Source organism: Nomascus leucogenys, chromosome 4 (genome assembly GCF_006542625.1).
Source record: "Nomascus leucogenys isolate Asia chromosome 4, Asia_NLE_v1, whole genome shotgun sequence".
Classification (NCBI taxonomy): Eukaryota; Metazoa; Chordata; class Mammalia; order Primates; family Hylobatidae; genus Nomascus; species Nomascus leucogenys.
Window position 1 is genome coordinate 30,284,090 of NC_044384.1, and position 27,746 is coordinate 30,311,835.

General features: G+C 38.3%; 1 protein-coding gene across 5 annotated transcripts in view; it reads left to right on the plus strand.

Annotated features, from left to right (window-relative positions):
• Positions 1 to 27,746, plus strand: part of DYM (dymeclin) — a 401,308-nt gene that overhangs the window by 31,905 nt on the left and 341,657 nt on the right. For all 5 annotated transcript variants that reach the window (XM_030810464.1, XM_030810466.1, XM_030810462.1 and 2 more), the window contains exon 3: positions 26,205 to 26,257. In XM_030810464.1, the coding sequence (XP_030666324.1) occupies positions 26,205 to 26,257 (53 nt within the window). The remainder of the gene's footprint in view (positions 1 to 26,204; positions 26,258 to 27,746) is intronic.

Genomic DNA, 27,746 nt, shown 5'->3' on the forward strand with positions numbered 1-27,746 from the left:
TGGTCAGGCTGGTCTTGAACTCTTGACCTCAGGTGATTCGCTTGCCTCGGCCTCCCAAATTGCTGAGATTACACGCCCAGCCAGGGCTTATAATCTTGTCTGTAAATCAGCAAACAAGTATGGTGAAATATCATAAAGGATGTTATAGAAGAATTGCATTTTATGCATATGCAAACAAATATGCATATATATCCCTTCTCTTTTTTTGACAAATAATAGCATGTATATTATACACACTTTTTCACTTTGTGTTTTTTTTCATCAGTTATATCTTGAAGAGCCTTCTATATGTTAACTTCCTCACTCTTTTTAATGGTGGGCATATATAACAAAATTAATTGGATTTACCATTTGGGTTTTAACATTGGATTGCTTCCAGTGTTTTGTTATTACATATACTATTGCAGTGAATAGCCTTATACAAGCTGGGTGCGGTGGTTCATCCCTGTAATCCCAGCATTTTGAGAGGCTGAGGCAGGAGGATCTTTTGAGACTAGGAGTTTGAGACCAGCCTGGGCAACATGGTGAGACCCCCATCTCTACAAAAAATTAAAAAATTAGCTGAGCTCAGTGGCTTATGCTTGTAGTCCCAAATACTTGGGAGGCTGAGTCAGGAGGATCCCTTGAGCCCAGGAGTTCAAGGTTGTAGTGACTATGATCAGGCCAATGCTCTCTCCATCCTGGACAACAGAACAAGACCCTGTCTCAAACACCACCACCACTACCATCACCACTACCACCTTATACATATGGGTAGAAGTGACTTCTTGTACTATAAAGGAAACGTGGCCAAATGACTTCTAGTAATGCTTCCAGTTTGTGTTGAGAGGAATGGGAATCAAGTGTAATAGGTTGGGAATGTAGAAAGTGCTTCCCAACATGGTTCATGATGTTTCAGGGTAAGTTGATAAGGCTGCTTGGGTCTAGAGTGGTCTGGGGCTCTGAAGGGTGTAGGGGCTCTAACTATGGAAGGCTGAACTGGGAAATAAAAATATGTCCACCTGTTACCTGTTTTTGGCACACTTGTTAGAAAGCTGAGGATTAGAAGTAGGGTCCCTTGTAGGCTCTTGTTGAGTGGATTTGGAGAAAATATTGTTTCAGAGACATTTTTTTTTTAAGTAGAGTGAGTAGGTGGAAAGTACAGGAAGAAAAACTAGGGCAGGAAAACAAAATCTGAGACATCTGCAGCAATATACCTGTGATGTGCTGAAAGTCTGAATTTCTATTACTGTGCAGGAAATGGAAAGTCCTACATCTCAGTAAGTGTGTGTAACCAGCTAACAGCAGTATAGAGAATAATATCTTTAAAAAGTTATTTTGTTTTAAATTAATAGTTGATTTGAGTGTTAATACTTAATGAGCTTAGAGTTCCAGATTTGAGAGCAGCTCTGAGCAGTATAGCAGCAGCCTGAATACTCTTCTCCAGAGGAATTGTTTTGCTAAAAGGTGCAGTGACTTTGGGTGAAATGTGAAGAATGGAGACCATGTAGCATGGCAGGGGGAACATGGATTTTGGAGCCAAACTGACCTTGCCTGAGCTCCACAACTGACTAGTTTGTGAATTCAGGAAAGTTGCTTAATTTCATTGAGCCTGTTGCTGCTTTTGTAAAATGGAAATAATAATCCCTACCATGTAGATTCATAGGGATGACGAAACACTATCACGCATGTAAAGTGTCTGACTTTGCTCTTCTTTCAAGGAGTAATTACCAGTTAGTTTACAAAGACCTAGGACTCTGTCTTGAGAGTTAGTCTAAAATATTTGAGGAATGAAAATAAGCAGTAGAAATTTAACCAATTTTCTGATGACCGCTTTATCTTGATGATTGAAAGTCCCATACCTCTTTTGAACTAATTGTTCTGCTGTTTTAAAAATTAAGCCAGACAGTGATTATAGTAATAGTCATCTTTGTGTATAAACAATCTACCTTTTTTTTTTTTTTTTTTTTTGAGTCAGAGTTTTGCTCTTGTTGCCCAGGCTGGAGTACAGTGGCACAACCTTGGCTCACTACAGCCTTTGCCTCCCAGGTTCAAGTGATTCAGGAGAATCACTGCCTCAGCCTCCCAAGTAGCTGGGATTACAGGCACATGCCACCATGCCCGGCTAGTTTTATATTTTTAGTAGAGACAGGGTTTCACCATGTTGGTCAGGCTGGTCTCGAACTCCTGGTCTCAAGCAATCCACCTGCATCAGCTTCCAAAAGTGCTGGGATTACAGGCGTGAGCCACCATGCCCAGCCACACCCTACTTTTTATAAAGGCTACTTTTCAGAAAACTTTACTGTGTTATAGAAATTGTATTATGTGTACTGAGCACTAGATGGTGCTCATATAAGGCGAAAAGGGCAGCTCTTGGCACAGTCACTTAAAACTCACTTTTCTGAGTACCAAAGTAATGCATGTTCATTTTTAATACTTTTAAATACAGAAAAGCAAAGTAATGCATGTTCATTTTTAATACTTTTAAATACAGAAAAGCACCAGGAAGGCAAAAAAAAAAAAGATAAAAATAATAACAACCAAGAGTAACTTGTTAAAATTATGGTGTACATCGTTTTAATTCTCTCTCGTTTTTTAAAATTTTTTTTTTAAATTTCTTTTTTTTTTTTTTTAAGAGACCCAGTCTCACTCTGTCACCCAGACTGGAGTGCAGTGGTGTGATCTCAGCTTACTGCAACCTCCGCCTCCTGGGTTCAAGCAATTCTTCTGCCTCAGGCTCCTGAGTAGCTGAGACTACAGGTGTGTGCCACGCTCGGCTGATTTTTCTATTTTTGGTAGAGACAGGGTTTTGCCATGTTGGCCTGGCTGGTCTCAAACTCCTGACCTCAGGTCGAAGCAGGAGAATCGCTTGAGCCCTGGAAACAGAGGTTTCAGTGAGCTGAGGTCATACCACTGTACTCCAGCCTGGGAGAGAGAACGAAACTCCGCATCAAAAAAAAAAAAAAAAAGTATTTTTTTGATTAATATACCTAAAAAAATAGTTATGGAATGTCTTCCAGTTGCTAGGGACTGTTTTTAAGGACTAAAAACATGAGTGACACGGTCCCTGCTCTCATGCAGTTTATATGTTACTAGAGGAGATGAGCGATAAACAGGTGAACAAATAAATACGTTAGGTCATTTCTGGAAGTGTCAAGTGTAAGGAAGAAAAGCGAAGCAGAGTGAGGTGATGGAGAGCAATAGCTTTAGGAGATTTCTTTAGCCAGAGAGTCTCTGGGAAAGCAGCATTTGAGCAGAGACATTATGACGCCAGGGAGTGAGCCATGCATGTTTTGTGGAGAGTATTCCAGATAGACGGGCAGCGAGTGTAAAGAGGCTGAAGCGGGAGTAAGTTCGGCTCGTTAGAAGAGCAGCAAAAGGCCCGTGTAGCAGAACAGCCAACATGAAACAAATAACATAGGGACTTGGCTGTGTGAAAGATTTTATAAGTTGTATGGTATTCCAGAGATGAGCCTGTTTCAATATCACTGTTTGGGAACTGAGTCTAGTCTGTTATAATTTACTAACTATCCTATAATATGGAAAGATTTTATTCATGCTTTTTTTATTGTGGTAAAATAAACATAAAATTTACCTTTTCAACCATTTTTTAAATTATTGTTTTTTCATCTGGTCCTCTTGACTCTCGTAACCTTTTCAACCATTTTTAATTGTACAGTTTAAAGTACATTCACAGGGTTGTGCAACCATCCCCACCATCCCTTTCCAGAATGTTTTCATCACCTCAGATAGAAACGCTGTACCTATTAAACAATAACTTCCCATACTCTCCCTCCAGTTTCTGGTCACCTCTATTTTTACTTTCTGTCTCTATGAATTTGACTACTCTGGGTATGTCATATAAGTAGAATCATACAATATTTGTCTTTTTGTGACTGGCTTATTTCATGTAGCATAATGCTTTCTTTCTTTTTTTTTTTGAGACAGAGTCTCTGTCGTCCAGGCTGGAGTGCAGTGGCGCGATTTTGGCTCAGTGTAACCTCCGCCTCCCGGGTTCAAGTTGTCCTCCCGCCTCAGCCTCCCAAGTAGTTGGGATTACAAGTGTGTGCCACCATGCCCGCTAATTTTTGTATTTTTAGTGGAGATGGGGTTTCACCATGTTGGCCAGGCTAGTCTTGAACTCCTGACCTCAAGTGATCCGCCTGCCTTGGCCTCCCAAAGTGCTGGGATTATAGGCGTGAGCCACTGTGCCTGGCCTAGTATAATGTCTTCAGAGTTCATCCATGATGTAATTTCCTTCCTTAAGTCTGACTAATTACCCGTTGTAGTTATATACCACATCATATAATGTTTTCTAAACTTCAGTTTGCTGTACTCTTATCCTTTTAAAGGGCTCCCATTTCTCTTTAGCATTGTTAGTTCCCACTTGTCACTTTGACTTTTCTTTCAGGGATTTTTCTTGCATGATAAAAAATTTAATTCTACTGAGATAAATGATAAAATGATAAAAGATAATGATAATATAATTCTGCTAAAAGGATTTGCTAACGTAAGCATCATTGTTACTTTACCAGTTATTTATTGAGCTCACTGTCAGATGCTGGACCCATTGCTGTAGGCACCTCCGTTTGTTTAGTTCTATTATTGTTATTCAAGTCTATTATTCCCATGTGTGAGAGAACTGAGGCCTAGGAAAGTTGTCTGAAGCCACACAGTGAGTAGCGAGTAAGGACCAGATTTAATTTAAACCAGGTTTATTTGTCTAAGTCCAGAGAGGAATTCTGTTGACCATCATGCCACACTGTCTCCTTGGGAAGCACAGGCTAATCTGAGACCCAGTTTCACATAAGTACTAAAGAGCTGCAACATTAAATCGTATGGTAATCTTTGAGAGTAGAACCACCAGATTGTATGTTCACATTTTCAAGCATTTTTCAAACCTGCAGATCATAATCAGAGGTATCTTGAGTGCCATCATTTACAGTGATCACACAAGCTGATGGGTAATCTGTTTAGTATTTTCACCTTGACTTGAGTAGAGTGTATCTTCTCTCTTTTTAAGCAGAGCTGCCTGAATGATCCTTTGTCAAAGTTTCTTAGTCTGTTTCCTCAGTTGACACACAGGAAGAGAGACTTCTGTTTAATTAGGTCACGTTTTTAACTGACAGAAGCAAGTGATTGTAAAATTATTTTCTTCTTTGAATCTTTGACGCCTGTCTCTGTTTCTATATTTTTAGGCTCTTTGGCACACTTTATGTTCAATTTTATTAGAACTTTTCAAGTTGAAAAATCTGCTCTGTTGTAGGGGTGGGCCTGGGATCACTGCTAAACCATCTTCTAAATTCTGTTTTAACTTTTTCATCATAGGTTTGCTTGGTTGGTGACCAAAATAATGTACTAGGCTGTTTAACTCAGGGAATAAATAATTTGAGACTTTTCTTGGCATCTTCTTATATTTTTCAAATTGAGGGACCACAAGAAGTTCAGTTTTTATATCTTGAGTCAAAACCTTTATTTCCCATTCTTTCATTTATACCTTTCTATGCAAAAATCATTTTAGAAGATGCTTAAGTTTTCCCAGGATTAATCAGTCCCTTAAGCTAAAAGCTTAAATGGGGGAAATATATCCTTTAAAGCATTAAAGTAAAGGGACATGTAAGTTTTACTCCAGGTGCACCCTTGATTCCTTTTCTTTCTCACTGTGTTGGTTGGAATTTTGTTTTGTTTTGTTTTAAGTCAACTTTTTTCTCTTTCTTGGGAAAATAAACACAATATTATCTAGCATAGTAGTTGCTGAAATTTTGACATTTTAATAGTTATAGTTCCTTTCATTTTGGCAGTTGAATGACAGCATATAGGATTGTCTGTGAATCACATGAATGTAAACACCTTTTTGGTTCTGCATGGGTGCATTAAAAATTGCTATAATTTATATGCAGTTTTTATCCTTTGACTTTTTCCTATGAATAGGTCCTCTTAAAACATTAACCTTCCCACAGTTTAACCACCGAATGGGCTGATTCTTGTTAGTTTTGTGAATGATTTCTGTAATTCTCTTTGCTAAGGTAAGGGGGAAAATGTCTTCAAAAAGTGCTTCTGTCCTTTCCTGAAGGGTTACTTTTTGATTTATTCAGGTTATGTCTTTGACTAACATTATATATTTATCAGAATTTGTATGTTGTTGGCTGAAAATGACATCATTAATATAAAATGTCAGTTTTGAAAGAATTTTATGGCAGAACTTTCAGCTGAAGGGACTAAGGATTTTCAGTGTTTCTGTTATGAAACTTATAGTTTGATTGTTCAGCAAACCTGTGTTCAGAGGTCTGTTATAACTTCTCCCCCAACAATTTTTTTGCCTATCTGCTTTTCTTAAAAATATTTGAGCTATGAATTTCTCGCTTTTCATTATTGAGATTCATATATGAGAATGGTGTGCCTAAAAGTAAAATAAAACCAGTCTAAATTACAGAAAACTGTGAATTAGGGAATACTTAATTTAAAATTTTAGCTTCCTGACCACACTATAGTTTATGATTTCATAGCAGTTACAAGAGAGTGTCTATCATCTTACCGTTTTCCTTATTAGATTTAAAATTTTGTTTTCTTCCAATTCTTTATAATTTGCATAATTTTTACATGATTGTAATTATAATGTAGATATACTTTTTATAATAATTTATGTGTGACACAACTTCTTTTAGGAATATATAGAAATTCCAACTAGTTGCTGGAGTGTTTCTAGGTTGATATTATGTGGGTTTGCCTTAAGAGTATCTAATTTAATATTATTCATATTGAAAGAGTATTAATCTGGAAGTTAAATATGTTTATTCTTATACTGTGACATTGGAGAAGTTACTCAGCTTCTCTATTTCTGTCACTTGTAAAGTGAGGATACTCCCATTTCCTCGGTCAGCTTCTCAGGGTTTTTAAAAGAAATCAAATGAAATAATAAAGGTGAAAGAACTTTGAATAGTGTATATAGGCCTGTACAAAATGCAAGTTATTTCAGCAAATTTATTTGCATGTGAACAATAATATGCTAACATCTTTAAACACATTTCTTTTGTAGAAGGTTAAATAATACTTTTTCTAAATCCCCTTCTCCCTTGTCAAAATGATTTATTTAAAGTATAACACAAAAGTCAGTTTCAACTCAATTTATTTAATTTTAATTTTAATTTTTTTGAGACAGGGTTTTGCTGTGTTGCCCAGGCTGGAGGGCAGCTCATTGCAGCCTCCACCTCCAGGGCTCAAGGAGCAGCTGGGACTACAGGCACTCTACTGTGCCCAGCTAATTTTTTTTTTTTTTTTTTGGTAGAGAGAAGGTCTCATTATGTTGTCCAGGCTTCAACTCAATTTTAGACAAACAGCCCCCAATCCTGAATTAGTAAATTTCAGATCAGTGAAGTCTGCTAAATGTATATAATAAGACTTTTTTTTTTGAGGTTGTGGTGTTATTATACAACCAATTAGGAAGCTTTTTTTCTAAGATTATATATTATTCAACTTCTTATTTTTTTTTTGCCTTAATCCCTGAGGACCAACGCCATGGCCTGGCAGTGTCCATTGGTACCTCTTATAATACTTAAAAATCCAGTGGCCGGGTACTGTGGCTTATGCCTGTAATCCCAGTACTTTGGGGGTCAAGGCAGGAGGATTGTTTGAGGCCAGGAGTTCTAGACCAGCCTGGGCAACATAATGAGACTCCATTGCTACAAAAAAATATTAGCTGGGCATGGTGGCACACACCTGTAGGCTGGCTACTCGGGAGGCTGAGGTGGGAGGATTGCTTGAGCCCAGGAGTTCTAAGCTGCAGTGAGCTGGGATCATGACACTGTAATCTCGCCTGGGGAATGCATCGAGACCCTGTCTCTAAAACACACACACACAAAATCCAAAGTGTTCAGATGAAGAAGAAAGAGACAGATGAGTTAGTAGAAAAGCAGATTGAGATGACAAAGGAAAAAAGTGTTGGATGATAGAAACCACTAAAGAGGCACAAATCGTTTCTTCAGGTACTACATATAGGCTCCACGACCTAAGTCACAGAACATCAACTAAGTTAGCTTAAGTGTGCTGCTTCTCTTGACCCCAGTTGTGAGTATTTTACTTGCAAACTGTAGCCTGCCTGACCTGCTACACCAATTGACCAACATATTGTAAATACCTCTTGCATATTTTCATATGTGACAATTATCAGGACTAGGTATTTAGTTTATTAGATGGTCCATGTTATGTATTTATTTTTATTGTGGAAACTTGAATTCTTGAACTACAGGCTTCATATGAAAGAGGCTTTTTTTCCCTACCAACAAATATTTTTTCCTTACTAATTTGTCAGGATGGGAAAACTAATTGACATCCAACAGTGGTACTCTGTTGATGAATGAAGGGATACATGCTTTAACGCCAAGCTCTGGTCTTTTTATTCCATCATTCATGAGCTGTGGTGGGGTCTCCCCTGAGTTGTGGTGGAGAGCAGATCTACCATCAAGGCCACAGTTGTTTCTCTTCCATCACCTCCTGAATTGTGGCTGATGACATTTGGAAGCATTTTCTGCTTAAGCAGCAATATAGTCGATCATGTGTCTTTATAATGAACAAATATAATCCAGAATTTTTTATTTAACATTTGCTAAGTTTTTTTCTTTTTTTTTCTTTTTTTCTTTTTTTTTGAGACGGAGTCTCCCTCTGTCACCCAGACTAGAGTGCAGTGGCGCAATCTCGGCTCACTGCAACCTCCACCTCCCAGGTTCAAGCGATTCTCCTGTCTCAGCCTCCTGAGTAGCTGGGACTACAAGTGTGAGCCACCATGCCCAGCTAATTTTTGTATTTTTAGTAGAGACGGGGTTTCACCATGTTGGCAGGCTGGTCCTGAACTCCTGACCTTAGGTGATCCACCTGCCTTGGCCTCCCAAGGTGCTGGGATTACAGGTGTGAACCACCGTGCCCGGCCCACATTTACTGAGTTTTTACTTTTTCTGTCACAACTGAATATTTCTGTATTTTGTTGACTAGACCATTCTTGAAGTTTAGGCCAGAGCTCTTTGTTATGTGAGAGGATTCTCACACGAGTTTCAGTCCATAGAGGTTATAAACTCTGTACAATATTTATGTGCCCCATTCCTCTTGTTATTTAATACAACAATTGATTGCCTGGGACAGCTAAAGAATTTAGGTCGTGTTGAATCGGGTTCCTTCTAAATTTACATGGCATGGTAATAATTTGCTACTTAGACATCATACCCTTTATGAGTTCCTCTGTAGGCCATTTTAGAGGGAAAACAATCCATATTTGTAATAAAGCTTTATGCTTGCTTAGTGTCATCACATACTTATTTGAGTTTAAAGATAACTGGATTTGGTGTCAAAAGATCTTGATTTGCAACTTTGCAAATTTAGCAATGTGTGGAAGATTATAAGCCACAATTATGCACTACTGGTGGGTAATCTTTCTGGAATGTAATTTGCGACATTCATCAGAACAGAAGTGTTCATTGACCTAGCAATTGCACTTCTAGATTTATGTTAAGGACATAATTGGACAAGTTCAGAAATATATGCAGAAAGACATGTGTAAAGACATTCATAGCAATGTTTATGGTAGAAAATTGCTAACAACTTAAATGTCCACCAGTAAGATCGGCTACATAAATAAAAATGGTGCATCTGCACACTGGAACAACATATAGCCATTAAAAATAATCCTATGTTTTTAGATATGGAAAAGGACCTACAGCATAGTAAGTAGTTAAAGCCAGGTATAAAACTATGTGTATAGCATAATATTTTTCATGCAAAATTGTGTATATATTTTAAAATGTATATGGCATATTTATTTAAATTTTTAATATATTTGTATAGCTTTTTATGGTTCAGAGTTTTTTTTTTTTTTGAGATGAGGTCTTGCTATGTTGCCCAGGCTGTTTTTAAATTCCTGGAATCAGGCAGTCCTCCCCTGTCAGCCTCTTGAGTAGCTGGCACTACAGGCATGTGCCACTGCACCTGGCTGGTTCAGTTTTTAAAACTTTCTTGGAAATAATGTAGATTGATTAAAGGTTGCAAAAATGTGCAGGGTGATTCTTTAGCTCCCATAGTTTCCTCTAACTGTAACATCTTGTATAACTAGAGTACAGTATAAAAAATAGGAAACTGACATTGGAACAATCCCCAGAGCTTATTGAGATTTCAGCTGTCAGTGATACGGTTTCGATATTTCGTCCCCTCCAAATCTCATGTTGAAATGTGACCTCCAATGTTGGAGGTAGAGCCTGGTGAGAAGTGTTTGGGTCATGGTGGCAGATCCCTCATGAATGGCTAGCGCCATCCCCCAGTGATGAGTGAATTCTTGCTCAGTTAGTTCACACAAGATCTAGTTGTTTAAAAGAGTGTGGCATCTCTTTTCTTTCTCTTTCTTGCTTCTTCTCTTGCCTTGTAACATGCTGGCTCCTCCTTCACCTTCTGCAATGATTGTAAGCTTCCTGAGGCCTTACCAGAAGCTGAGCAGATGCTAACACCATGCTTCTTATACAGCTTGAAGAACCATGAACAAATTAAACCTCTTTTCTTTATCAATTACCCTGGCTCAGGTATTCCTTTATAGTCATGCAAAATGGACCAACACAGTTATTTATCTGTGCATTCATTTGTTTGTTTATGTATAGCTCTATACAGTTTTATCATGTGAGTAGATTTGTGTAACCAACCATGATCAAGATACAGCGCTTACCCTTTATAGCCACACCCATCCTCTCCTCCCCATCCCCATCCCTAATTCCTGGCAGCCACTAATTAGTTTTCTATTTCTGTAGTTTTATTTCAGCAATATTATGTAAATGGAATTTTACATTACGTAACATTTTGAGAAGGGCTCTTTTCACTCAGCATAGTGTCTTGAAATCCATTGAGGTTGTTTATGGGTCTCACTTTTTCATTCCTTTTTAATTGCTAAGTAGTGTTCTGTGTTGTAGATGTGCCATAGTTTGTTTAGACAGTCACTCATTGAGGGACATTTGGATCATTACCACTTTTTGGCTGTAATGAATAAAGCTGCTATGAAATTCATGTACAGGTTTTTGAGTGAACATAAGTTTTCATTTCTTTGAGATAAATGTTCAAGAGTGCAATTGCTGTGTTGTGTAGTTAGTGCATATTTAGCCTTATAGGAAATTGCCAAATGGCTTTCCAGAATGGTTGTATCACTTTACTTTCCCACTAGCAATGCATGAGAGAGCCAGTTTGTCTGTCTCCTCGCTGGCATTTGATGTTGTCACTATTTTTTATTTTTGCAATTTTGATAGGTGTTTAGTGTTGCCTCCTGGTGATTTTGGGATGGTTCATTTTTTACAATAATAAAAAGTAATAGCCACTTTCTTTTTTCTTTTCTTTTCTTTTTTTTTTTTTTTTTTTTGAGACAGAGTCTCACTCTATCACTCAGGCTAGAGTGCAGTGGCATGATCTTGGCTCTCTGCAACCTCCATCTCCCAGGTTCAAGTGATTCTTGTGCCTCAACCTCCTGAGTAGCTGGGATTACAGGTGTGAGCCACCACACCTGGCTAATTTTTGTATTTTTAGTAGAGATGGGGTTTCACCACTTTGGGGCCAGACTGGTCTGAAAATCCTGACCTCAGGTGATCTGCCTGTCTCAGCCTCCCAAAGTGTTGGGATTACAGGCGTGAGCCACCATGCACATCCAAAGTAATAGCCATTTTCTTTTAAAAAATAAAAATAATGGCCATCCTAGCCTGAGCAATCAGGCAAGAGAAAGAAATAAAAGGTACTCAAGTAGGAAAAGAAGAAGTTAAACCATCTCTTTTTGCTGACAATATACTTCTAGAAAATCCTAAAAACTCCTCCAGAAGACTCCTAGAGGAGATAAATGACTTCAGAAGGATACAAAATCAATGTACAAAAATCAGTAGCATTTCGATACATTGATAATATTCAAGCTGACAGCCAAATCAAGAATGCAATCCTATTAACAACAGCCTCACAAAAAAGAAAATACCTAGGAGTACCTCTTCCCAAGGAGGTGGAATATCTCTATAAGGAGAACAATAAAACACTGCTGAAAGAAATCATAGACAATACAAACAAATGGAAAAACATTCCATATTCATGGATGGGAAGAATTGACATTGTTAAAATGGCCATACTGTCCGAAGCAATCTACAGATACAATACTATTTTTACGAAACTACCATGTCATTTTTCACAGAATTAGAAAAAACTGTTCAAAAATATGGAACCAAAAAAAGAGCTTGAATAGCCAAAACAATCCTAAGCAAAAAGAATAAAGCTGGAGGCATCACATTATCTGACCTCTAAGTATACTATAAGCCCACAGTGACAAAACCAGCATGGTATTGGCACAAAAACAGACCAACGGAACAGAATAGAGAACCCAGAAATAAAGTCATATACCTACAGCTATCTGATCTTTGTCAAAGTGGACAAAAATAATAAGGAAAAGACTTCCTATTCAATAAATGGTGCTGGGATAGCTGGCCATATGCAGAATAATGAAACTGGACCCCTACCTTTCACCATATAAAAAGTTTAACTGAAGATGGATTAAAGATTTAAATTCAAGAACACAGAGTGTAGGAATCCTACAAGAAAATCTAGGAAACACCATTCTGGACATCAGCCGTGGGAAAGAATTTGTGACTAAGTTCTGAAAAACAATTGTAGCAAAAACAAAAATTGACAAGTGGAATCTATTTAAACTAAAGAGCATCTGCACAGCAAAATAAAAAATCAACAGAGTAAACAGACAACCTACAGAATGGAAGAAAATATTTGCAAACTGCATTCAACAAACATCTAATATCCAGAATCTATAAGGAATTTAAACAGTTCAACAAGCAAAAACCAAATAACCCCATTAAAAAATGGGGAAAAGGCATGAATGGACAATTTTCTTTTCCTTCTTTTTCTTTCTTTTTTTTTTGAGATGGAGTCTCACTCTGTCACCCAGGCTGGAGTGCAATGGCACAACCTTGGCTCACTGCAACCTCTGCCTCCCAGGTTCAAGCAATTCTCCTGCCTCAGCCTCCCGAGTAGCTGGGATTACAGTTGCCTGCCACCATGCTCAGCTAATTTTTGTATTTTTAGTAGAAGTTTCACTACGTTGGTCAGGCTGGTCTTGAACTCCTGACCTCGTGATTCACCTGCCTCGGCTTCCCAGAGTGCTGGGATTACAGGCGTGAGCCACCGTGCCCAGCCATGAATGGACAGTTTTCAAAGGGAGACATATAAGAAGCCAACAAACATATGAAAAAGTGCTCCACATCATTAATCATTAGAGAAATGCAAATCAAAACCGCAATGATTTGCCATCTCACACCAGTCAGAATGGTGTTATTAAAAGGTCAAAAAATAACAGATGCTGGTGAGGCTGCAGAGAAAAGGGAGTGCTTATACATCGCTGGTGGGAATGTAAATTAGTTCAGCCACCATGGAAAGCAGTCTGGAGATTTCTCAAAGAACTTAAAACAGAATTACCATTTCACCCAGCAATCCTATTACTGGGTATATATTCAAAAGAAAATAAATAGTTCTACCAAAAAGACACATGCACTTGTATATTTATCACAGCAGTATTTGCAATAGCAAAGACATCAAATCAACCTAGGTGCCCATCAACAGTGGATTGGAAGCCGGGCATGGTTGCTCACACTTTTCATCCTAGCACTTTGGGAGGCCTAGGTGGGAGGATCACTTGAGGTCAGGAGTTCGAGACCAGCCTGGCCAACGTGGTGAAACCCCATTTCTACTAGAAGTACAAAAATTAGCCAGGTGTGGTGGCATACACCTGTAATCCCAGCTACTCAGGAGGCTGAGGCAGGAGAATCGCTTGAATATGGGAGGCGGAGGTTGCAGTGAGCCGAGATTGCACCATTGCACTCCAGCCTGAGTGACAGAAAGAGACTCCATCTCAAAACAAACAAAAAACCCCAGAAAAAACAGCAGTAAATTGGATAAATAAAATGTGCTATATATATGCCATAGACTATTATGCAACCATAAAAAGAATGAATTCATATCCTTTGCAAGCAACATGGATGCAGCTAGAGGCCGTTATCTTAAGGAAATTAACATAGGAACAGAAAACCAAATACTGCATGTTCTTACATACAAGTGGAAACTAAACATTGATTACTTATGTATATAAAGATGACAATAATAGACACTGGGGACTACTATGGGGGGAAGAAGGAGGGGGACAAGGGTTAAAAAACTGTTGGGTACTTTGCTCAGCACCTGAGTAATGGAATCATTCATATCCCAAATCTCAGCATCATGCAATATACCCATGTAACAAACCTGCACATGTACCCCCTGAATCCAAAATAAAAGTTGAAATTAAAAAAAAAAAACCTAGACTTAAGTCTTTGTTCTGCCACTTAGTATTTTCTTTATCAGTGTGAATATCTCATGTATAATAGAAATACTATCTGCTATTCCTTTTTCACAAGATGGCTGTATTAAATAAAATATTCAAAACCACCTTGTAAACTATAAAACATCATACAAATGTAAGTTGCTTAATATCGAGAGATGTCCTAGGTGTGAACAAGGATGTTGATTTTCTTTGTCATCTACTAGGTTTATACTTCTATTGTAATGAAACATTAATGTAAATAAAATCAAAGCAGATCACCTACAGTTGTTTAATAGAACTGCTTTGGTACTATTTCAAAACGTATAACAGCTTCAAAATTACTAAATGATGTTTTATACTCCCCTCCTGCTCAATGCAGGGGAAGATAAGGGAAGGCTGATAAATTAGTAATTTAAGTGTATATTAAGGGATAAATAAATAAATATTTGACAGTTTAATACTTGTGGGTTTTGTTGTTGTTTTTGGGGAGTTAGGGAACTCATATTTATTGAGCTGTGTGCTGTGCACTTTCCACACATTGCCATATCATCTTCATATCTGTCCTATGAGTTGGTGGCATTTTTACCTCCATTTTGCAGATGAGAACTGAGATTCTCAAATTAAGTAATTTGGCTAGGTCATACCAGTAGTTAATGAAGAAGCTGGAACTTAAATATGCAGCTTCAAAAATCGATCTCTTTCTATTATACCAGGGGCATATCTGCTTTTCAGTAACAAGTACAAGATTGGAAATCTATGTGAGCAGTGTGCAGGAGTTTTGCTAATTGATGGCAGTGGTTAAACTGAGAGGTAGAGTACACTTGGTGTATATGTTTTAAACATGATCCGCCTATGAATCCAGTGGGTGCAGAGATGTTCCATATTCTTGCTGTTGGAATTCCTTCCTAGTATTTTAATTTGGTCTATAATTGTAGTGAAATTAAACAAGAATTTTTTAAAGATTATGTACTTGATTGTGTTGTGATTTAGTAACAGTTAGTGGTTCATCCAAATCTGCTAGCCGGACACTTGGCAGCAGTGGTTCATTATATAGGGATTGTTGTGAGCACATGGTTAGACTTTATCATATACACTAGTGGAGACCTGATTATTGCTGTCATTCTCATCTTTTTCTTCCCCCCTAAAAATCTCAGGATGGTTGTAGCCAGGGTCAGATATTTAACCATTATATACCCTGGCCATCTTGCTGCTGCTCTAAGAGTTTTGTTAATGTTTGTTTTTTATTTTGTGCTTAATGACTCCCCATTAGATGTAGGATGGAATCCAAACTCCTTAGCATGACATAAGGATACTTCATTCTTTTGCTCTGATTTACCTTACCAGTCTTCTCTGCAACCTACACTTCATGTAGAGGGTGTGAGGTTGAGGTTGATGACAGCTGTCTCCCTAGGGAGATTCTCTTCATGAAATCGAAGGAAGCAAACAGAATATGGCCCAGAAGTGGCAATGGTAATGTTTAAGAGCTTCACCTATAGTGGTGAACATTTTCTTTTTTCTTTTTTTGAGATGGAGTTTCACTCTTGTTGCCCAGGCTGGAGTGCAATGGTGTGATCTCGGCTCACTGCAACCTCCACCTTCTGGGTTCAAGTGATTCTCCTGCCTCAGTCTCCCAAGTAGCTGGGATTACAGGCGCGCATCACCACACTCAGCTAATTTTTGTATTTTTAGTAGAGATGGGGTTTTGCCACGTTGGCCAGGCTGGTCTTGAGCTCCTGATCTCAGGTGATCCACCCGCTTCAGCCTCCCAAAATGCTGGTATTACAGGCATGAGCCACCTCACCCAGCCTAGTTGTGAAAATTTTCATAACCACTTCCTTACTGAATTATCTTCCGGGTAGCCCGATGAAGGTTCCTAACCATGTTTCAGATTTTGTGTGTGTGTGTGTGTGTGTGAGACAGAGAGAGAGAGAGAGAGAGAGACAGAGAGAGAGAAAGGTTGATTGATTGATTCTTGGGCATAGTTCTCCAATCCCCTAGTAATTGTTCATTGTGATGTCACCAGCAAAACTGACACAAAGAAATGACAGATGTTTGAGATGAGGGTGTCCCAATTACCCTGATTTGATCTTACACACTGTATACATGTATCAAAATACCACATGTATCCCACAAATATTTACAATTATTATGTATCAGTAAAAAACAAAGTCAAACTGAGATTCCAGTTTTATGACTCCCATCTGTTTATGTTGCTGCTAAAGTGGATAGTGTGGCCATCCTCTGAGAAGAAGGCTTCTAATATATGGATTGCTTCAGGGAGAGTCACACCTGGTCATTGGATCAGTATGGTTGTTGAGAGTTTAGATTGCTTAGCTACTTTAACTAAGAGATTACTAGTTTTAAGTATCCCTAATTTCCCACTATTGACAGTTTTCAAATTGACCTGGAGGTATGGAATTTATGTATGCATTAAACTTGAAGTATACTGTGTGATACTTATTTAGTCTGAATTAGTATGAATATTTGACACTGCCTTTTTGCCCCCTTTTACTTGTTTTTACTGCCCAAATCTGCCTTCAGAAACAACATTTGGTTTCTAATTGTAATATTCTTGGAGACACTGGCATATTTTTACAGTACCATTTTACTTTTATTTACTGCAAATGATGATTTGCTAGTTGCCTGCTGCCAGAATATCTGAGCTCATTTGTTTAACTAAAACAGTATTGTGCATAGATGCCTGTAACAGGCAGCAACAGTTACCAACCACCCCAGTTCCTTACCACCTCGTTATAGCTCTAAATCAAGCAAATGGGAAAGCAGATTATTCTTAAAATGTTCCAAGAAGTTTAGAAAATTGAGGGATGGAAGGGTGAGAGGAAAGGAATTCTATTATAACAATTAGTGTGTTGCTTTTGGCAGGGGTGTGCCTGGCTGATTTATTTTGTAGAAATAATTAACACTTCAGAGTGCAGAAATTGCAGGCATCCTGCAACAAACAGAGCTCTATGACTCCTTTAGTTAATAAATAATTACCAAGTGGTTTTTTTCTGGCTGAGCCACTGTATCAGGCACAGTGGGGGATGTATAAGTGAATGAGATTGTCCTGTTCTCTTGGAGCTTATAATGTGGGCTCTGAAGATGCTTCTGCTCTAAAGTGTTGATTGTTGAATGAGGCAGTGGCAGTGGTGCTGTTTCAGATTGTGGCCGTGTGTTGGGGGATCCAGGCCTGGGGGACATAGTCACAGAATGGCAGGTGCTGGCTGGCTCACCACAGTGGGGAGCTTTCAAGATAATTCTGACAAATCAGACTGCTTCAAAAGGGTATGCTCTTTTATATTTGGAAAGAAAGAAATGTCTTTTAGTCTGGGTGCCATGGCTCACACCTGTAATCTCAGCACTTTGGGAGGCCAGGGTGGGCGGATCACCTGAAGTCAGGAGTTCAAGACCAGTCTGGCCAACATGGTGAAACCTCATCTCTACTAAAAATTCAAAAATTAGCCAGGCGTGGTGGCAAGTGCCTGTAATCCCAGCTACTTGGGAGGCTGAGGCAGGAGGATTGCTTGAGCCTGGGAGGCAGAGGTTGCAGTGAGCCGAGATCACTCACTGCACTCCAGCCTGGGTGACAAAGGAAGACTGTTGCAAAAAAAAAAAAAAAAAAAAAAAAGAGAAAAAGAAATGTCTTTTAAAAAATATTTTAACAGAAATTTAAACTTGAGTGGCAGACCTTGCCTTGAGGGCTGGAGACTGGGAGGTGTTTCCTAAGGAGCCAGGGGAAATAATTCTGTCTTCTGGTAATGAAGGTCTGAGTGGTGTCTGACAGTGCCTAACTGCCTGCTCTGTACCAGGCTGGAATACTGTGATGAACAAGGAGCCCACAATCTAGTGGGGGTCATAGACAAGCAACTGGGCAATCTTACTGCCACGTGCTCAGTTTTATGATTGAGAGCTGTTGGGTGTTGGGGTGGAGAATGGACTTTTTACCTTGTCTTAGGTGAGACCTGATCAAAGAAGGCTTCTTGGAAGAAGTGATGTCCAAACCAACCTCACTAATATATGTTGGAATTAATCTCCTTTTCAGGCTCATACTGTTGTAAAAATAAACCAGAGCCCTGTTTTGGTTTTTGTTTATACCCAAAACAAAAATGGAGAGACTGAACTTGGTATTCCAGCCATCTAGAATACTTTTCCAGCTTTGTAGTTTGCCATTCCCCTGTGTTGATTAACCACCCCTTCCCAGGGCATGCCAGGCTCTCTGTGACTGCCATGCCTCTGCATACACTATTCTCTTTGTTCTGCCTGCCTGATGTCTCTTGGCCCTTCAGGAAGAATTGTTACTTCCTCCAGGATGGCCTCTTTGATTCCTCCTATGGTATGTTGAGTGCACATCCTGTGAGCTCACACACAGGGCTGGTTTCATAATTCATACTTCCCCTGCACTGAACAGTCTGTCTCTTTCTTCATTCCTCCATGTAGCCTGGAGGCAGAGGCAGCATCTTTCACGAAGCCTAGCATGTCCTAGGCACCCAAGCACTATTTGCTGAATGAACAAATTTAGCAGCTTCGAAGATTATAGCCATATGTGTATAATTGAAACTCTTGGTTCCAATCAGCTTTAAAAGAGAGTGCCATTGACTGAAGAAAGTGAAATAGATTTTATGCATGTGGTCTAGTTATTAATTTCATAAAGCTTTTTACAATCCTTTGCATTTTATACCTCTTTTACTTTTTGTCTGAGTAACCATAAACCGAGTAATTCATAGTTCCCACTTCTTGCCAACTACTAATGTGTATCATTAAATCTGACCACAGTGATTTATTAATTAGAAGTCTTCTGGTTGTCAACAAAAATCAATTTTACTTAATATATGCCAGAAAAAGGAGAAGATGTGATGAAGAGACTGGAGTGTCTCATAGAATCCAAGATCAGGAACATACTCAGGCTTCTGGAAGAACTGGTCCCAGGAATTGGAAAGCCAGCAGCAATCCTGAGAGTCCTTTCTGTTTATGTCTTTCTTTCTGCAAAGCTTTTACTCATCTTTCTTACTAACTGGCTTTCTCTGCCACTCTGTCGGTAGAGGATGGCCTCCCACAGCCCTAAACTATACAGCCAAGTTCCAGCCGAATGGAAAACCTGTCTTTCCATCTCAATTCTAAATTCTCTAAGACTTGGGCTAGGCTTGGGTTAGATGTCTATCCCTGGACTAGTCAGCTGTGGCCAGGAGCGGAGACATGCTGCACATATGTGTCTGCCTCTGCTCACCCCTGAAAAGTAGGTGGGAAGATAGAAAAAAGGGTAGGGAGGCAGCAGACAGAGAGAGAGCAGAGAGACAGCAGAGAGACATTGTAAGGCTGGCAAACACTTTATAAATATCTAATATGGTGAGTCTCCATAAACTACTACCCTTAAACTGTATCATAGGATCACTTCTAGGTTATCTTGTTAAAAAAAGTCAATCTTAGATGAAACTTAAAAAATTTCACTTTAAAAAGACGATATCTTTTAAAATATGCATATAATTTGAGACTCTTAAGGTAACGGGATATTCACTATAGTTAGTAAGTCTTAGCTTTGTATGTATATATGATATTTTTTATTCATGACACTGTCTTTAATTGCTGGGAGGTTCTAGCAGTTCCGTCCAGCAGAAATACAAGATAAGCCACATTTGTAATTTAAGGTTTTCTAGTAGCCACATTGAAAAAGTAAAATGAAAAAGGTGAATTTAATTTTAATGTATTTTATTTAACCCCAGTTTCCCAGATATAATCGTTATATGAATATAAAATTAATGAAATGTTTTACATTCTTTTAAAAATCTTTGAAATCTGGTATGTATTTTATGCTTTAGCAAATCTCAGTTTGGACCATTTCAGGTGGTCAGCAATTACACATGGCTGGAACTAAGAGCAATCAGTTTTCTTCCACAGTTTTTCTAAAATTTTCTTGTCAAAAACCTTGATGATATGAGTCACTCTTTTAAAAAGTGCAATTCACCAGCAACAGAAAAGAACCCTGGAGGGGTACAGGTTTTAAAGCTGCCACAAAAGAGTTGCCCATTTGGAGGATTTACTGCACCGTGTGTATTGGTAAAAAAGAAAACATAATTTCACCAGGCTCTAAAGCCAGTTCTTGTTCTTCTCAGACTTCTGATTCTTGGAATTTTACTTGAAACTCCTTGGATGCCTCAGTTTGCTGATCTATAGAAATAAGGTTTATAATGGTCCTGTCCCATAGAAGAGATTTTCATGGAATTTAATTGCACCAATATATTTGAAAATGTTTTGAAAGATATTTAAAGGGTTAAACAAATGTGAAGCATTATTTTAATTTATTGTCTATGGGGAAATTACTACATTTTGGAATCAATAATAGTTATCGTTTTTAAAAAGTTTCATTTTGTTGACACATAATTGTACATATTTATGGGGTACCATATGATGTTTTGATGCATTATACATTGTGTAATGATTAAATCAGGGCAATTAGCATATCCATCACCTCAAATACTTGTTATTTCTTTGTGGTGAGAACATTCAAAATTATTTTAGCCATTTTGAAATGTAAAGTACCTTATTGTTAACTCTAGTCACCTTACTGTATAATAGAACACCAGAACTTATCCCTCTTATCTAATGTAACTTTGTACCTGTTGACCTCTCTCCCTCTCCCTGCCTGTCCTACCCAGCCTTCAGTACCACTATTCTACTGTTTACCTCTGCGGGAGCAACTTTTTAAGTTTTCACAGATGAGTGAGATCATGTGTTATTTGTCTTTTGTGCTTGACTTATTTCACTTAATGTCTTGTGGGTTCATCCAGGTGCCGCAAATGACAGGATTTCATTTATTTTTATACCTGAATAGTATTCCATTGTGTATATGTACCTCATTAAAAAAAATTCATCCATTGGTGGATACTTAGGTTGATTCATATCTTGGCCATTGTGAATAGTGCTGCAGTAAACATGGGAGTGTAGATATCTCTTTGACATACTGATTTTGTTTTCTTTGGATATAGAGGTTGAGTATCCCTAATCCAAAAATCTGAAATCCAGAATGCTCTAAAATCCAAAACTTTTTGAGCACTGACGTGATGCTTAGAGGATAATGCTCATTGTACTATTTTGAATTTTGGATTTTTGGATTAGGGATGCTCAGCTATAATGCAAATATTTCAAAATTGGAAAAAAAAATCTGAAATCAGAAATGCTCCTGGTCCCAAGCATTTTGCGTGAGGGATGCTCAATGTTTATACCCAATAGTTGGATTATTGGATTATATGGTAGTTCTATTTTTAATTTGTTGAAAAACCTCCCTACTGTTGTCCTTAATGGCTGTACTAATTTACTTTCCTAGTGTCTTGGTCTGTTTTGTGTTGCTATAAAGAAATACCTGAGGCTGGGTAATTTATGAAGAAAAGAGGTTTATTTGGCTCACACTTCTGCAGGCTGGTACCAGCATCTGCATCTGATGAGGGCCTCAGGCTGCTTCCACTCATGGCAGAAGGTGAAGGGGAGCTGGTGTGTACAGAGAACATATGATGAGAAAGGGAGCAATGGGGCGGGGAGGTGCCAGGCTCTTTTTCACAACCAGTACTAATGGGAACTATTAGAGTGAGAAGTTACTCATTTCTGAGGGAGGGTATCAGTCTGTTCATAAGGGATCTGCCCCCATGACCCAGACACCTCCCATTAGGCCCCACCTCTAACATTGGGGATCAGATTTCAATATGAGGTTTGTAGGGATCAAACATCCAAATTATAGCACCTACTAACATTGTATAAGAGTTTCCCTTTCTCTGCATCCTTGCCAACATTTGTAATTTTTTGTCTTTTTAATAATAGCCATTCTAACTGGGTGATGTGATATCTCATTGTGGTTTTGATTTGCTTTTCCCTGGTGGTTAGTGGTGAGGTATATTTTTCATATACCTGTTGCCATTTGTATGTCTTTTTTTTTTTTTTTTTTTTTTTTTTGAGATGGAGTTTTGCTCTTGTTGCCCAGGCTGGAGTGTAATGGCACGATCTTGGCTCACTGCAACCTCTGCCTCCCAGGTTCAAGCGATTCTCCTGCCTCAGCCTCCCAAGTAGCTGGGATTACAGGCATGCACCACCACACCTGGCTAATTTTGTATTTTTAGTAGAGATGGGGTTTCTCCATGTTGGTCAGGCTGGTCTCGAACTCCCGACCTCAGGTGATCCTCCTGCCTCAGCCTTCCAAAGTGCTGGGATTATAGGCATCAGCCACTGCACCTGGCCTTGTATGTCTTCCTTTGAGAGGTGTCTATTTAGGTCTTTTGTTCATTTTTAAATTGGATTTTTTTTTTTTTTTTGCTGTTGAGTTCCTTATGTATCCTGGATGAGTCCCTTGTCAGATGCATAGTTCGTGAATATTTTCTCCTTTTCTGTGGATTGTCTCTTCACTTTGTTCTTTCCTTTGCTGTGCAGAAGCTTTTTAGTTTGATATAATCCTATTTGTCTATTTTTGCTTTTGTTCTCTATGCTTTTGAGGTCTTATCCAACAAGTCCTTGCCCAGACCAATGTGCTGAAGCATTTACTTAAGTGTCTTCTAGTAGTTTCGTAGTTTCAGGTAGTACATTTAAGTCTGTATTTTAAGTTGATTCTTGTAAGTGGTTAGAGATAGGGGTCTAGTTTCATTTTTCTGCATGTGAATATTCAGTTTACGCAGTACCATTTATTGAGGAGATTGTTCTTTCCCCAATGTGTGTTCTTTGTGCTTTTGTCAAAAATCACGTGTGGATTTATTTCTGGGTTCTTTATTCTGTTGAACTATCTGGAAAAGAAATAAGGTAATACATTTACAGTAGCTATTAAAAAAACCTAGCAATAAATTTAACTGAGGAGGCAAAGATCTCTGCAATGAAAACTATAAGATATTGATGAAAAAAATTGAAGAAGACATAAATAAATGCACAGAATATCCCTTGTTATGTATCGGAAGAATAAATATTGTTAAAATGTCTATGCTATCTAAAGTGATCTACAGATTCAATGCAATCCCTATCAAAATACCAGTGATATTTTTCACAGAAATAGAAAAAAAATTCTAAAATTTCTATGGCAACACAGAAGACCCAGAATAGCCAAAGCAATCTTGAGCAAAAAGAGCAAATCTGGAGACATTACATTACCTGATTTCAAAATATACTACAAAGCAATAGTAACCAAAACAGCATGGTACTGGTATAAAAAAAAAACAAAACACAGACAAATGAAACAGAATCTATCATTTATTGAGGATTTACTTTGTGCCAGGCACTGTTCTAAGTGCGTTATCGATATCATATAATTAATTTAGTCATAATAACCTTATGAAGGTACTGTTACTATTTCTGTTTTATATATGAGGAAATTAAAACATAAAGATTTAACAAACCAGCCCAAGGTCAACTGTCTAGTAAGTAGTTGAACTGGAGTTGAAATGCACTTAAAAAAATTGTGAAATATACACAATGTAAAATAATCATTTTAACCATTTTAAAGTATATAGTTCTGTGGTATTAAGTATATTCACATTATTGTGCAACCATTAACACCATCCATCTCTAAAACTTTTTAATCTTGGCAAACTGAAACTCTATACTGACTAAACACTAGTTCCCTATTCTCCCATCCCCAGCCCCTGGCAACCACCTTTTTACTTTTTCTCTTTGAGTTTAACTCCTCTAGGAGCCTCATATAAGAGGAATCATACAATATTTATCTTTTTGTGGCTGGCTTATTTCGCTTAGCATAATGTCTTCAAGGTTCATTCATGTTGTAGCATATATTGAAATTCCCTATTTTATTTTTATTTATTTATTTTTATTATTATTTTCTTTTGAGATGGAGTTTCTCTCTTGTTGCTTAGGCTGGAGTGCAATGGTGCCATCTCAGCTCACTGCAGTCTCTGCCTCCTGCATTCAAGTGATTCTCCTGCTTCAGCCTCCAGAGTAGCTGAAATTGCAGGCATGCGCCACCATGCCCAGCTGATTTTGTATTTTTAGTAGAGATGGGGTTTCTCCACGTTAGTCAGGCTGGTCTTGAACCCCCAACTTCAGGTGATCTGCCCGTCTCGGCCTCCCAAAGTGCTGGGATTACAGGCATGAGCCACTGCGCCTGGCAAAATTCCCTATTTCTTAAGACTAAATAATATTCCATTGTGTGTATGTACATTTCATTTATCCATCTATCTGTTGGTACACATGTGGGTTACTTCTACCTCTTGGCTACTGTTAATGAAGCTGCCATGGACACGAGTGTACAACTATCTCTTCAAGACCCTGCTTTCACTTCTTTTGAGTATCTACCTGAAAGTAGAACTGCTGGGTCATATGGTAATTTTATGTTTAATTTTTTGAGGAACTGCCATATTTTTGCCATAGTGGCTGCATCATTTACATACCATCAGTGCACAAGGGTCCTAATTTCTCTGCATCCTTGCTAACACTTGTTACTTTCTGACTTTTTTCCTTCCTTCCTTCTTTCCTTCCTTCCTTCCCTCCTTCCTTCCCTCCTTCCCTCCTTCCCTCCTCCTCCTCCTCCTCCTTCTTCCTCTTCTTCTTCTTTTTTTTTTTGAGATGGAGTCTGACTCTGTCTCCCAGGTTGGAGTGCAGTGGGACGATCTTGACTCACTGCAACCTCCGCCTCCTGGGTTCAAGCGATTCTCCTGCCGCAGCCTCCCAAGTAGCTGGGATCACAGGCATGTACCACCATGCCCGGCTAATTTTTGTATTTTTAGTAGAGATGGGTTTCACCATATTGGCCAGGCTGGTCTTGAACTCCTGACCTCAAGTTATCCGCCCTCCTCAGCCTCCCAAAGTGCTGGGATTACAGGTGTGAGCCCACCTTGCCTGGCCTCTTCTTTTTTTTTAAATAAAAGCCATCCCAATGGGTGTGGAGTAGTATCTCACTCTGGTTTTAGTGTTTCGCTAATGACTAGTGATGTTATGTGTGTTTTCATGTACTTATTGGCCATTTCTATATTCTCTTTGGAAAATGGCTATTTAAGTTATTGGTCCATTTTAAAATTGGGTTGTTTGTTTTTTGTTGTTGTTGAGTTGTAGGAGTTTTAAAAGTATATTCTGGATATCAATCTCTTATCAGATATGTGATTTACAAGTACTGTTTTCCATTCTGTGGGTTGACTTTGCACTCTGTAGATAGTATCCTTTGATGCACAGAAGTTTTTAATTTTGGTAAAGTCCAGCATGTCTGTTTTTTTCTGTTGATACCTGTGCTTTTTGGTGTCACATCCAAGAAATTGTTGTCAAATGCAATCTCAAGAAACATATTTTCTTCTAGGCTTTATTTCTGTCTCTGTCTATCTGTGCCTCTTTTCTCTGTGTCAGTTTGAGTCTGTCTCTGTATCTGTTTCTGTATGTTTGTATCTTTGTATCTTCTATATATTTATAAACCACCAAAACATATATGTATCGTCTCTCTTTTCTTGCTTTATTTCTTCCTTTTCCTTTTTTTTTGTAGAACTTTTTGAAAGTATTGTAGAAATCATGACACTCCATGTATTTCCTAAAAATAATAGCATATATCTAAACTATAATTAGTAATGCCTTTAGAATTGGGCACACAGGGCCCCTGCCGTGAGCTCTCTACTTTGGAGTGGCTTTCTTGAATTTTTCTAAGTCTCCCTGCTGCCTCAATGCCTGAAAGGCAGGGTGCCCCAAGCTCTTCCCTTTAGGAGTCTCATATTTAGAATTACAGTAAATTTCCTAAGTATATTGAAAATTGAAGCCTAACTTTTTTTTTTTTTGCTGATCTTATTGTTCACTACTGTGTACCATATTTTTCTTCTAAATTATTTTTCTTATCTTTATATATTTCTTTAACTGATTAGCATGTACATATTTAGTATTATAGTCATTAATTACCTTTATTCTTCTGTCTTTCCAGTACTGAGTTGAAACTCTTGGAGGAAGCGACCATTTCAGTCTGCAGGTCGTTAGGTAAGTGGGAAAAATGTGTGTGGGGTGTTGTTTTCAAATTTTGTTTTAGATTTTGATAGTATAATATGAACTGAATTAATGAAGTAATTATTCTTCTTTGATAGCAATAGTAATAATTTTTTCTATTCGTGGCATTCACAGATGCTGCTAGAAGGTACCCTTCAGTCAATAGCAATATGACACATGCTTGGCTATATCTGCAGTAGTGGTAATGGACTCTGCTAAGCCATAGACACTCTTTCGGCTTGTTCTTTTTGTGAATTTTCAAATACTGAAAATAATGTGATTTACCAACTGCTGTTATTGACTATGTTCACCAGAATAATATTAAAATCTATTAAGAATATATATTAGGAAGTTTCTATAACAACTTGATACTATGGCAAAGAGCATGGAATCCAGAATCATTTTATGATTTTAATTTCAGCTGTGCTATTTATTAGCTGAGCCTTAATTTCCTCATGTAAATTGAGGATAAGGACAACTATTTACGGGATTCTTATAAGGAAAAATTAGGTAATATGAAATATTCGATACAATGTGTGGCATGTAGTCATTGCAAACCATTTATGTCAGCAAATGTTACCTTTTTCAAGTCTTGTTTCTCAAATGCTTAACTTTCAAGTTCGTAGCAATTGGAAGGAAATTGTATATATTTTTAAAATGCAGGCAGGTATACTTAGATTGCATTGGTGCTTTGAAAAGTAAGATAATGTGTCTGTGAAATACCTAGTGTACAGGAATGTAGTAAGTGAGAACAATATTCTGTTTTAAAATCAGGCTGTCTAGGCTGGACATGGTGGCTCACGCCTGTAATCCCAGCATTTTGGGAGGCTGATGCAGGTGGATCACGAAGTCAGGAGTTCAAGACCAGCTTGGCCAAGATGGTGAAACCCCGTCTGTACTAAAAATCCAAAAATTAGCCAGGCATGGTGGTGGGCGCCTGTAATCCCAGCTACTTGGGAGGCTGAGGCAGAGAATTGCTTGAACCCAGGGGGCAGAGGTTGCAGTGAGCCGAGATCGTGCCACTGTGCTGCAGCCTGGGTGACAGAGTGAGGCTCTGTCTCAAAAAAAATTTAAAAAAACAATCGAGCTATATGGATAACTCCCATGTAAACTATTTTGCTAAAAACAGTTTTTGATGATTTTTTTTATTTTTATTTTTTTAAGAGATAGAGTCTTGCTTTGCTGCCCAGGCTGGAGTGCACTGGTGCCATTGTGGCTCACTGCAGCCTTGATCTCCTGGGCTTCAGTGATCCTTCCACCTCAGCCTCCTCAGAAGCTGGGGCTATAGGTGCATGGCACCACACCTGCCTAATGATTTTATTTTATTTTTGTAGAGATGGGGGTCTCCTGTGTTGCCGAGGCTAGTCTCAGGCTCCTGGCCACAAGCCATCCTCCTCCTACCTTGGACCCTCAAAGTGTTGGGATATTACAGGCATGAGCCACTGTGCCTGGGCCCAAATATTTTTGTTTTTAAAAACAAACT